This window comes from Canis aureus, chromosome X (assembly GCF_053574225.1).
Source record: "Canis aureus isolate CA01 chromosome X, VMU_Caureus_v.1.0, whole genome shotgun sequence".
In the NCBI taxonomy this organism is placed as follows: domain Eukaryota; kingdom Metazoa; phylum Chordata; class Mammalia; order Carnivora; family Canidae; genus Canis; species Canis aureus.
In genome coordinates, this window is record NC_135649.1 from 67,759,803 (window position 1) to 67,772,996 (window position 13,194).

Here is a 13,194-nt window from a genome sequence, read left to right on the forward strand (position 1 = left end):
AACTGTACCATCACCACAAGGTTATCTTCATGTACTATTTTATAGCCACACCCATCCCTAATTACGGGCAATCTCCAATCTGTTCTCCATCCTTCAAATTGTTATTTAACAAATGGTATATAATGGAATCATGCAGTATAGATTTTGGATTATCCTTATTCACCAAGCATAATTCTCTTGAGAGCCATCCAAGTTTTGTTCTTTTTTTAATTTATCAATAGTTTGTTTCTTTTTATTGATAAACACTACTCCAGAGGTATGGATGTACCACAGTTTGCTTAACCATTCACTTACTGAGGTACATCTGAGTGGTTTCCAGTTTGGATTGTTACAAATAAAACTGCTATGAATATTTGTATACAAATTCCTATGTGAAAGTAAGTCTTAATTTCTCTGGTATAAATGCCCAAGAAGGCAATTGGTGGGTCATATGGTAAGTCTATTTTTAATTTTGATGGTAACTGCCAGACTGTTTTCTAAACTGGCTATACCATTTTACATTCCCACCCACAAGCTATGTGTGGTGTAATTTCTCCACATCCTCACTAGCAGTTGATGTTATCAGTATTTTTTCATTTTAGCCATTTTAATAGGTGGTTCCTTATAGTTCTTCTTATCTTTTAAGACCCAAGTCAAAAGTTACCTTTGTAGAGCCTTTCCTAACATCTTCTAGAGAAGTCCATTACTCCCTTCTCTGTGCCATCTCTGATACTTCATTTATCATTGTATTTTAATTACTGATTAACATAGTATGAGTCTTCCCCTCTGTTCTGAGCCACAGGAAGATTAAGAGCTGTGTCATATTCCTCTTTGTTCCTGCAACGTCTGGTACAGGTACATGCTGGACACAGAGAGGCCACTCAGTAAATATGTGCAAAATGAAAGAAAGAATGAATGAAGAAATATTAGTTTTTCCTGCCTCCCCCTTCTTCCTGTTAAGTAAAAACCTTTTTAGAACAGATATCATGCCTTCCTCTGTGTCTCCTGATAGCAGCTAATAGGGTGCTATATATAGATGCTCAATAAATGTTAGCTAACTATTCAGGTGGCTCATCTTCTCTCTGCACCAGGAGAAAGCACATGAGAGAAAGAATAGGCTTGAGTATTTCTCTATTAAGAATCATATGTCATAAGTTTATAATATTCTTATAATCTCCACAATCACTTAATATTTGCATAGATGAGAAATCAAAACAAAACAGTTTTGAGTCAAAGAATGCCTCTGCAGCTGAGCACTTTTCAATAGTTTCAATACCCTGGCTACATATGAATTTGGGAGAATGATATTTTATATCCCTGAATTCTTTTTGCAGTTTTAGAAGGATCTGGAATTTTCTGTTTTTGCTGCACTGGTATAATTCGACATGTTGATTATGAAGGGGTCATTAACCCCAACATTTTTATCACTTTCTGACTCTGTATTTTCTCAACTCTGAAGTATGTTAATTTGCACTTGTTTATATGTCTCTGTAAGAGTAACTCAGACCCATGAGGACTGGTATATGTTTCGTCTGGAAACTAGATTGTAAGCCCCTTGAGAGCAAGGACCTTAAGAATGTATTCTGGACAGTGTCAGTGTTCAATTAATGATAATACTAGAAGCCTGATTAAGGTCATCTGTCACATTGACAATTTCCTTTTCATCTATGTCAGGAAAAAAGCTATTAGATTGATTTAAAAGCACTGTATGATTCTACCCAAAATTATTCACCTTATTGCTCACTACAACTTATTCTTTAGGGTACTTTCAGATTTACAATTTTGGATCAGTTATTATCATTTCCTACCCTATAATATTCTGGTTACATATGATTTAGGGAGGGCTACATTTCATAACCCAGAAGTCCTTTAGCATAATAGAAAAGTAAGCTGATAACATCTATGCTTTCAAAGCATGTTAATTCTTTTCAGCAATTTTCATTGACAGCAAGATAATAAATTCAAAGTATGTTGACAGGGATCCCTGGGTGGCGCAGCGGTTTGGCGCCTGCCTTTGGCCCAGGGCGCGATCCTGGAGACCCGGGATCAAATCCCATGTCGGGCTCCCGGTGCATGGAGCCTGTTTCTCCCTCTGCCTGTGTCTCTGCCTCTCTCTCTCTCTCTGTGTGTGACTATCATAAATAAATAAAAAATTTAAAAAAAAAAAAAAAAAAAAAAAAAAAAAAAAAACAAAGTATGTTGACAATCTTAAATTATCAGAAATTTTCAGCGTATATGTCTTACTTTCCCAAATTGTAAAATGGAATAAATATGTACACTATGTCCTATGGTTGCTGAAGTTAAGTTAATATGAATATTTAAAGGAAGTTTGAGTTCCAAAACAAGGATAAATTTGGTCCTTGGTAAGGTAAAGGTGGGGGAAATTTTTTTTGTTAATCAATTTTTTGAGGTATAATTTACGTACAGTCTGATTCACCCTTTTTAGATGGAAAGTTTGATGAGTTTAATAGGTTGGGTCTTTTTTTCCTTCACTATTTGCTAACTCAACTCTACCTTCAATTGCCCCACCGCCACCACCCCTAGACCAAACTGACCTATCTTTATCTGACATTTTATATCCTTTTTCTTTTCTACAGTGTACTAAAGGAAGTATACATAGCCTTTAATCCCAAAGCAGTGGTCTTACAGCTGGGAGCTGATACAATTGCTGGGGATCCCATGTGCTCCTTTAACATGACTCCAGTGGGAATTGGCAAATGTCTTAAGTACATCCTTCAGTGGCAGTTGGCAACACTCATTTTGGGAGGAGGTGAGTACAAAGGAAGGTCACTAGGAGAATATGCTGACCTTCTTCCACATTTTGTCCATTGACACTGAGAAAACTTGGCTTTCTTAGATTGGATAATATCAACCTACATGTGATCCAGAAGCCTAAGTCAAAGAATTCTGCCCACTTCACAATTCAGCATAAGGAAGTACTGTGACATACTTCTCCTCAGCTTGGCATGTGCATTGACTCCTTGGTACTCTGAAGTCTAAGTTTTACTTCCTGAAATGAAGGCTCTTTGGTTAAAGGTGCCATCAGATTATATTAAGAATAGCGGATATTAACTCCAGTGGACTTTAATCCATCTTCTCTCAGTATAGTTTTTGACTCTCAGTTCTAATAATCATCCTTTGGAAACATACTACTAAAAGTCTAAGTCTACTCATATATAAGTAAGCACATGAATTAATTAAATATCTAAGCTGAATTTAAGAATGACTTCTCTTCCCCCCCAGCCCCCCCCCCCCAAAAAAAAGCATAGATTTGTTACAATAAAGCAAAATTGAGAGATCTAAAGTCTCTTGGGCATCCTTGCCTTCAATGTATACTGATGTTTTGTATTACTTAATCAACATAAAGCTGGGTCTATTCAATAGATGCATTTACACGTTTGTGAAAGGTACTCTTTACTCTTTATTACCTTTGAAGATTCTTTGCTAAGAATCTTCTATCTGGAACAATCTTTATTTCATTGGATGAATGGATTGGTGTGGGTGTGTTAAAATAACACAGTCAAGCAGATTGAGTTTAAAATGCACGTATTATGGAACAGCTAATAGTTTGTTTTGTCAACCCACTGTAAAAACCAAATTAGAGGAGGTTGTGGGAAGGCCTTATGAAAATGAGTAGCATTCAACTCAAACACATGAGCCTGGTCTTTAGCAGCCTCAAATCCTAGAGGGATCAAAATTACAGGTGCTTACAAGAGACAACCTCTTATGAAAAGCGGGCAAGACATCTATTAACTTCAACTCAGGGAAAAGATAAATTCGATAAGTATTGTATGACATATTACTTTCCTTTGACAGCATAAAGGATGCTGGTTATGATTCAGGTACAGGTAGGGGGAAGAAAAAAGCCCTGTCCACAACATACATCTGTGCAAATTCAACTTTTATTTGTGGCTATAGCCTTTACTTAGCATTTTCAAAGTTTCTTTGCTTTCTCAGTCCAAAATTTTGGCTTTTGTATATATAACTCTTCTTATGCAATATGTGTATTCCTGAAAATTCCTGTGTGTAAATGGAATTTTTGCAAATCAAATCATTGTATATATACCACAGAGAGCTTACTACTTAAAATCTATAGTGAATCTTTTTGTAATCAGATAATCATACCAACTAAGTTGATCTTCTGAATTCAGATTTTTTACATCAGGATTGTTGAAAGTAATAAGTGTTCTATTTCTCTTAAATTCTCAATCCCCAGTAGTACATAGACAACTAGTGGAGATGGCCATGTCCCCAAGCTTCACTGGACCCCATTAAGGCCTAAAAGACATTCCAAATCCCCAGTATCCCTGACCTTGCAAGGAGTAAGGCTTTCAAGGCTTAAGAGAAAGATGACCAATTTATGAATGTTATCCCAGTGCAATTATTAATAGTGTCCCCTTTCACTGTTAAAAGTGTACCATTTGGACAATAAATTATATGGTTACCCTACCTAAAATAGACTAGCTTCTATTTCCCTCAGGCTACACTGAGATTAGGAAATCATTCCATTTCATCCTTACACTCTTGGAGTTTAGCTAATGGCCAATATTCTAATGCTTGCATGGCAGAACACATCTATTCAGTGCAAAAATATGCTGATTATTAGCCAGTATAATATGGCTGCTGGGTGACTGTGACAGAACCTGATGAGATGGGTCAGAACATCAATCAATAGTCCTTTCCTCATCTCATTCTCTTTGATCTCTGCCACTAGGCCTGTGTTTTGTGGAGAAAAGGAATGCTAATATTGAAAGAAGGAAGTCTATTTCTGTCAGCATTTTCCATTTCTCTTTCCTGAATATTTCTAGGACTGTATCGACCAATGGTTTTAACATACAAATCACAGCCAGCAGCCATTTTATAAAATAGTTGCAAAATTCATCACAGAAACCTTCACATTGGGTCGGTTGCTGCAAGAGATCTGGGTTCCAGGGATCTCAGTCTTACTGATGACTTGATGAAATTGAGGAGCTTGGAATCCTTGGATGCATATTTGTTAGAGATGAGGGCCTCTTTAATCTTTGCCGGCATTAGAATTCCCAGTTCCACACTGTGCATGCTCTGACTAACTCACTAAAGTCCGCCTACCAAGTGGTTCAAAAACATCATAAAGGGATGTTTAGGTGAAATTCTGCAAGTTGGAGTCATCTTTTTAGCCCTTTTATTAAAACATTTTTCTCTCCTTCCTTACCCTCCTTCCCTCTCCTGCTGTTTTGTGACTGTTCTTTCCTAACTTCACAATTCTTGATGGAGACAGGAGGCTATAACCTTGCCAACACAGCTCGATGCTGGACATACTTGACCGGGGTCATCCTAGGGAAAACACTATCCTCTGAGATCCCAGATCATGAGGTAAGTAAGGCTCTGACAAGTCCTCTCTTCTTTAAGGGGAAGAGCTGAGTCATTCCACCTAATCAAAATCACGTCTTCACCACTCAATACCGTTTTGTTGAGAGACACTCCAATAACAATAACACACTGTCTTGGCAGAATAGTGGACTCTTGTTCCAAAATATCCAAGACCTTCTGCCTGTTTTTTTATAAGAGATCTCAAAGGCCAACTAACTTTAATTTCTCAATTAATTACAGAGACTGTGGGAAGGGGTCACCTGTTCACACAAAGAACTCTTTGGAATATGTGCATATTTTCATCCTGTAGTCTCAAAACAGAAGGAGCAATTTTTAAAATGTATGAGCTAGGTTCTTGTCTATCTATAAAAAGTCCCATAGGTGGTATGTCACACCTGTGTTCTTTGGGGTTAGTCCTGGTCTTTCGGTTTTCTTCAGCTAATGTAAAATTTAAGAAACACATAATTACCACAAGAACATGTCTGGTGTTTTTCCAGCAATTAGTGGCACACAAAGGCTAGAGGAAGACCATCTAAAACGTGAAACTTCATTTGAATTTTTGCCATTTTCTCTAGTCCTATGAGATAGGCTTTACACTTTCTGAAACAAACATGTCTATTTTAGCTTTCTCAAAACAGGTTAACAGAAAGCTGTCTGAGCCCCGTGAGTGTGCTGATTATCCCTTATCTGAAGGCATACCCCTTCTCTTCCCACTCACCCCCACACCTGGCAGGAAGCATGTTATCACAAATCAAGATGTGTAGTTGTAGGCCTTGGATTGTGTGACTTATAATAAAACCAATATGTGAACCAGTACCTGCAGCCCCACTTTTCTCAAGCCATTCCCAGGAGTAGAGATGATACTTTGATTATGTTTTGATTCCTGCCGGATGCAGGATCTGTGCACTTGGGAGCATTATTCTTTTTAAAGTTACTAATATTTTTTAAAAATAAGAAACAACTTACATTAATTCCCTTCTAATTTTCCTCTAACCACAAATGAGGTATAATATGTATCTCTGAAAAACCACTCAATGTGTCTAGAATACAAATAGAAGACATGCTATAATTTGAGACAATTTGCTGGTGTCAGGGTTAATAGAAGTCACTTTTCTTGACTTAACCTTTGTTCAGTATTTGGAACCTTTATGAGATATAAAGATAAGCAAACAAATTACATTTGTGAACGAATGTAATTGCTGTTATTGCTGTGGGACTATCTCTGATTGCATTGTAATTTAAAGCATTGAGACTTTAAAAACTGATCAAATTATGTCAAAAAGGAGTTTTAAACTATAGGAGCTTGAATTGAGCATGAATGTTCTATTCCTAGGAAAAAATGCAAATCCACAGATTCATCTGTCTTAAAAGGTTGATAAAATTTTAATAAAGATGAATATTGCCTCTGGTACCCAGAGAAGCTATGTGCCTGAATAGATGTAGGTTTGGCCTTATAGATAGACATGTCCTGTCTTTATGCTGACATATTCTGCCAGATTAAATAATACACAATTTTTGCCAATTGCCTAGCACAGTTTGTGGCACATAATAGGCACTTTTGAAATGTAAGTTTTCTCCTTCCCCTTTGCATGTTTCCAACAACTCCTTATACCCAGACATTTATGACTTTGTCATTCATAAATGTGTCAAAACCCTTTTTGAATCCCTTCTGTCATATCCTTCTGGTATAAGAGATGTGAGTCATCCAAGAAGGAACAAAGAAGAAAATTGAAATGACAGTCTTCCATGTACAACAAGATAACATTTTAATGAAAATTGCCAAAAATAGACTGCACAGTGTGAAGACATATATAAGTTTTGTTCCACAATACACAGTTGCACACAAATATCCTTGTGGTTCTCTATAATCAGATCAACAAATGGTAGATCAAAAAATATTTACAGAGCACCCTTTGTGTGCCAGGCACTAAGCTAAGTGACTTGGAAGATGCAAAGACATGAATACCTTATCTCATTCCCTACCTCAAGAATCCTGGGAGGGAGACTGGTATAAGTTCTAGGGAGATAAGTAGATACACAAATAATTATATTACAGAGGAAAGTAAGAACCACGAAATGATAGGAAAAATGACTGTGGAGATGTGCATTAAATATGAAAGGGATACAAAGAAGTGTACAAAATACCCTGCCCTCCAGAAGCTGAAAAGATAATTGAGAAATCTAATCAGTGAAAAGGTCAAGATACTGCAGCAGTCAGCTGCAGTCTGGCTGACCCCTCACTGTCTTCACTTTCAGTCTTGGGCTTGTGTTCTTCTGTGTCCTAGGATAATAATCTTCCTCCTCCAAATGCTCTTTCCTCATCTGTCTATTGCCTTCCGAGGTGCAGTTTCTAGCCATGTGCATTTAAAAATCCCTTACCTAATATACCAAGGCCCTTTGAACTCTTTCTTCACATTCATTTATTCCTTCATTCATTTAACAAATATTCATTGGGTCCCTACTACTTACCAGGCTTGAATTCAGAGATACAAAGACTAACAAGTAAACCCAGTGCCCACAAAAATTTCACCATCTAATAACGGCAACAGAACAATGTGCTCAAATCCAGGACAGTTGGGGAGAATAGAAGAAATATTTCACCAAGACTTTGAACTGAATCTTGGAGGTTGATTGGGAGTTTGCCAGGTGAAGAAGAGCGAAAGACATTCTAGGCAAAGGGAACAAGGATTGAAAAGGACCTGGTGCCTCACAGAACCAGTGAGAAGTTTGATATAGTAGTAGAACATACAGTTTATAAGGGAAAGTGGGAAGGACTAAGGCCTAAGTGAAAATTGGAGGCAGATTATGAAGAGACTTGAACGCTGCACTACAGAGTTTACTTATACTTTTTTTTTCTGTGAAAACAGAGGAGCTTTAGTTTTTAGAAAGCTAACTCAGTAGCACATGGAAGATAGATTGCAAAAGGGAGAGATTTGAGAAAGGCAAACCTATTAAGAAGTTCAAGTACACTCGTATAACATAGTCTATATCATTCATTTGGTAATCTGTGTTCTGGGTGTCTGTATTTCCCCTCAGTGCTTAACACAGTGTTAGCTACCTACCTTGGTGGTGTTCATTCATTGAATGAACAGCTGAATAAATGAGTGTTTGAATGATAAGCATCTCAACATTCACATTGGAAAACTTCTCTTTTTAAGACAGAAGAATCAGAAACCTTTTACTGGAAAGGCTTCTAGTAGCAACTACCCATCCTTTGCAAGAAGTACCAGGTATCCCAGCTATAGGAAACATACATGTCCATGGGAAAACACTAGATTGGCAATTAAGGGAAAGGAATGGAGAAGACAAGCCCAGCACAAATAATACAAGTCATTAGTGGTGATATTTCAATCATAGTGCTCATGAGCTATACAACCAGTGATGTCATAAAGCCAGTGATCAGGGAGATACTCCCAGCTCAGGAATTGGGGGACCAAGTTTGCCAGCCAGGCATGGAATAAGGAAGCAATCATAACTAGAAGAAGATTTGGGCCCAGCTTGGAAAGCTGAGAGGAAGGAAACCTGCCCATATGCCTGGCTCAAGTATGTCTACCATAGAAAAATCCCAAACGTGACATGAGTTCCTATAAAAAGAAGAGTACATGGCTAATTTAGCAAATCACGCACTTTGTGTAATAAAGCTTATGGACTATCATATATAAGAATGTTCTGTAATCCAGTAATACTAGTTGGACCCTATGATCCAGGATAGAGTATGGCAGTTATGTTATGTAATGTATTCATATATACACATGTGTATATGTATTACAGATATATCAGGTATATGTATATATCTGAATCAAGTTTATTAACAAAATTTAATGAATGAAAAATATTTACTTAACCAGACCATTTTTGATGGACTGGTTGTATAAACTATGCTCGACTCCTATGAGGGAATATATGTAGCCATTGAAAAGAATCAAGTAGATTTATATACAAGTATATTACTGATGTAAAACAGTCTTGCAGTGCATCTGTAGATTGCACTGAATCTATAGATTGATTTGGGGAGGAATAACATCAACAATATTTCATCTTTCAATCCATGAATTTGCTATATCTCTCCATTTTCTTAAGTCTTTAATTTCAAATTTTCATTTATACTTTTCAGGGAACAAGTCTTGCACAAATTTTGTTATATTTATCCCTAAGTATTTCATGATTTTAATGTTATTAAAATGATATTTTAAAATTTCAATTTCTAATTGTTTGTTGCTAGAATATAGAAACCCGATTAATTTTATATTGATCTTGAATAAAGTATCATTGCTAAACTCATTAGTTATAGTAGCTTTTTGTAGATTCGTTAGCATGTTTCATGTATACAAACGTGTCATCTGTGAATAAAGAAAGTTTTACTTATTCCTTTACAATCTTCATGACTTTTATTTCTTTTTCTTGCCTTATTATGCTGGTTGGAACCTTCAATGTGATGTTAAATAGATGTTAAATAGAAGTGGTTAGAGCAAACATCCTTGTCTTGTTCCTGATCATAGGGGGAAGCACTTAATCTTTTATGATGAAGTGTGATGTTAGCTGTAGGTTTTTTCATAAATGTTCTTTGTTGGGTTGAGGAAGTTCCCTTCTATTCCTAATTTACTGAGAGGTTTTCTCACAAATGAGTGTTAAATTTTGTTAAATGCTTCTTCCTCATCTATTGAAATGATCATATGGTGTCCTCTTATTCTGTTAATACAGTAAATTGCATTAATTGTTGCTTTTTTAAATGTTAAACCTTGCATTACTGGAATTAGTATCTTACTTAAGTATTTGATAGAATTCACTAGTGAAAACATTTGAGCCCGGAGTTTTCTTTGTGGGAAGGTTTTTTATTATGAATTCTAGTTCTTTAATAGTTATATAACTATTCAGATTTTCTATTTCTTCTTGCTTCCATGTTGATAATTTGTCTTTGAAGGAATTTGCCCATTCACTTAAAATATCCTTTTATTATCATTTTGGTGTCTCTGTAGAAGTTATAGTGATATTCTCTTTCATTCCTAATATTGCTAATTTCTTTCTGTTTTTCCTGATCGTTTTAGCTTGTGATTTTATCAGTTTTATTGAATTGTATTTTTTTCAAAGAACCAGCTTTTAGTTTCATTGACTTTTTTCTTTTCTATTTTATTATTTCTGCTCATATCTTTGTTATTTCCATCCTTCTACTTACTTTGTATTGACTTTTAGTTTTTTTCTAGTCTATGATAGAAACATAGTTTATTGATTTTAAACCTTTCTTCTTTTCCAATACAAGATTTTATACTATAAATTTTCATCCAAGCACTGCTTTACCTGCATCCCACAAATTTTGATGTTTCCATTTTCAGTTACTTCAAAATATTTTCTAATTTTCTTCTGTAACTGATGGAGTTATTTAGAAGCATGAGTTTTTAAAAATTAATTTCCAAATATTTCAGGACTTTCCAGATGTCTTTCTATTTACATTCATTTTAATTCTGTTGTGCTCAGAGAACATACTTTGCATGATTTCAGTCATTTCATATATATTAGAATTTGTTTTACAGCCCAGCATATGATCTATCCTGGTGAATGTTTCATGTGCAATTTGCAAAGAATGTGTATTTTCCTGCTATTGAACAGCATTTTTTATCATTATCAATTAGGTCAGATTAGTAGAAACTGTAGTTTATATCTTCTATATCCCTATGTATTTTGTCTGCTTGTTCTGTCAATTACCAAGAAGGTTGAAATCTCCAGCCATGATTTGGGATTTGGCTATTTTTCCTTTCACTTATGTTGATTTGGGCTTCATGTATGTTTGAAGCTTTTTTATTAGACATATATACATTTAGGGTTATTATATTTTCTTGATGAATTGACCTCTTTATTATTATGAGATCTTGTTCTTTATCTCTGGTAATATTCCTTGTCTGATTTCAATATTGTCACATCTGTGACAATTTGATTATTATTTGAGGGGTGTGATTATTATTATTATTTGTGTGATTATCTTTATCTGTTCATTTACTTTTAACCTATTTGTGTTTGCATATTTAAATTGAATTTCTTGTAGACCACATATAGTTGGGCCGTGATTTCTTATCCAATCTGGTCTGACAATCTCTGTCTTTGGGTTAGAGTGCCTACACCACTTATGTTTACATAAATTATTTATATGTTTAGGTTTGAGTCCATTTTCCTATTTGTCCCATCTATTCCTTGTTTCTATTTTCCTGTCTTTTTTAAATTAAATGAATATTTTTAAGGTTCCATTTGTCTCTTTTATTTGCTTATTATCTGTAACTGTTTTGATTTTTTGTGGTTGCTCTGAGGATTACAGTATGCATTTCTAACTTATATTATACCTTCAAATAGTATTACAGTATTTCATGTACAATGTAGCACCCTTATTGCAGTGTTCTTCCATTTCCCTTTTCCTTCCCCTGTGCTATGGTAGTCCTATATTTTACTTTTGCCTATGTTATAAACCCCATGATACATTGTTATTGTCTTGCTTTAAACAGTCAATATATTTCTAAAATTTTAAAACATTTATTAGTGTACTTAAAATAAGATAATAAACCCAGTACACATTAGCACAGACAACATGTTGTGATTTTTAAAAAATAACTATTTTCCAAGACAAAAAAATGTCATGAGAAGACTCTCATTGCTATACATTTTTGCATATCTCTATAATGTCTGGCTTAATAAATGGCAACTTACTTCTCATACCAGCTTCCACAATGTATTATGATGTTTTTGTTAAAGTATAAGAAGAAAAAATAAATAAATAAATAATAAAATATATGAAAAAAATTCAGCTTTACATGGATATGTAATTGGAAAAGGGAGGAGTATTTTAATAACCGTTACAGATAATTGTGGATGTTCTTTGATACTACACAAAAACTCTACAAATGGTTAGTGTCTTAAAGGTTAATATATGGAATCTGAAACTTATCAGTGACATTTTTATATACTGTTATATTAAAATTCCTTGGTTATCTTGTACTTTGAATAGATATTTGACTCATCTTGTACATACTGATTATTTGGAAAATATTGGTTCACTAAGTTATATAAATATTACAAATGCTAAAACATTTTTTGCACTATTAAAAATCACATTGATATCAGCACTAATTTCATTGGAACAAAGCTTAAGTTTGGGAAAGCTGTCAAGCTTATAATGACAGAATAAAGTTTTCCAGTATATTAATTTTGACTCAAAAAGGTAAATATCATTATTGGCAACAAATTATGTCAGTTGTTTACCCTAAAGGCTCACTTCATTTTCTAGAAGTATCTGTCAAATACTCACATATTTAATCATGGTTTTTCCATCAGTTGTTCTTTCAAGCAAAAATGGTGTTCATGAAAAGTGGCTAGTTAAGACACAATTTAATTACAGACGTGGGGTTTTTTTCAACACAACCACCATAATGTAGTTTATAACAGAAGCAATTTTTCATAACTCCTATTTTGTCACATAGAATATTAAACCCAAGATCAAGATTTAATAACTTTTAGTACTTCACCAACGATATTCTTAAGTGAAATTGAATTTTTAATGTGACTACATGGCAGTATAAAGAATACAAGAACTACTGGTATACTTTGGTGCTACTGCCTTAATTTATATCATGGTGCCTGCAGTTTTATCTACCATTGGTTTTGTACCCTCATGCAAATATAAGCAAAGTTGTTCCAGGAGAAACCATGAGATTCAAACAAGTTATTCAACATTTTTAATATTTCAATACCACTTGTGTTTGTTTTCAACCATTCAAAAAGAAAAAGTCTTCTTCAAAGATTATTTAGTGCTGATACCACATGACTATGAACAAAACAAGTCCAGTCACATTTGTATACTTGTCTGTAAGGTGAAGGTACAATTAT

The 13,194-nt window shown here is 34.7% G+C and overlaps 1 protein-coding gene across 10 annotated transcripts in view; it reads left to right on the top strand.

Moving 5' to 3' along the window:
* Nucleotides 1-13,194, top strand: part of HDAC8 (histone deacetylase 8) — a 217,495-nt gene that overhangs the window by 85,194 nt on the left and 119,107 nt on the right. For 3 of the 10 annotated variants that reach the window (XM_077889827.1, XM_077889830.1, XM_077889829.1), the window contains 2 exons: nucleotides 2,577-2,749; nucleotides 5,237-5,331. The exons of 1 other annotated variant lie outside the window; for it this stretch is intronic. In XM_077889827.1, the coding sequence (XP_077745953.1) occupies nucleotides 2,577-2,749; nucleotides 5,237-5,331 (268 nt within the window). 6 more of the 10 variants (XM_077889826.1, XM_077889828.1, XR_013375128.1 and 3 more) reach the window with 5 other exon arrangements.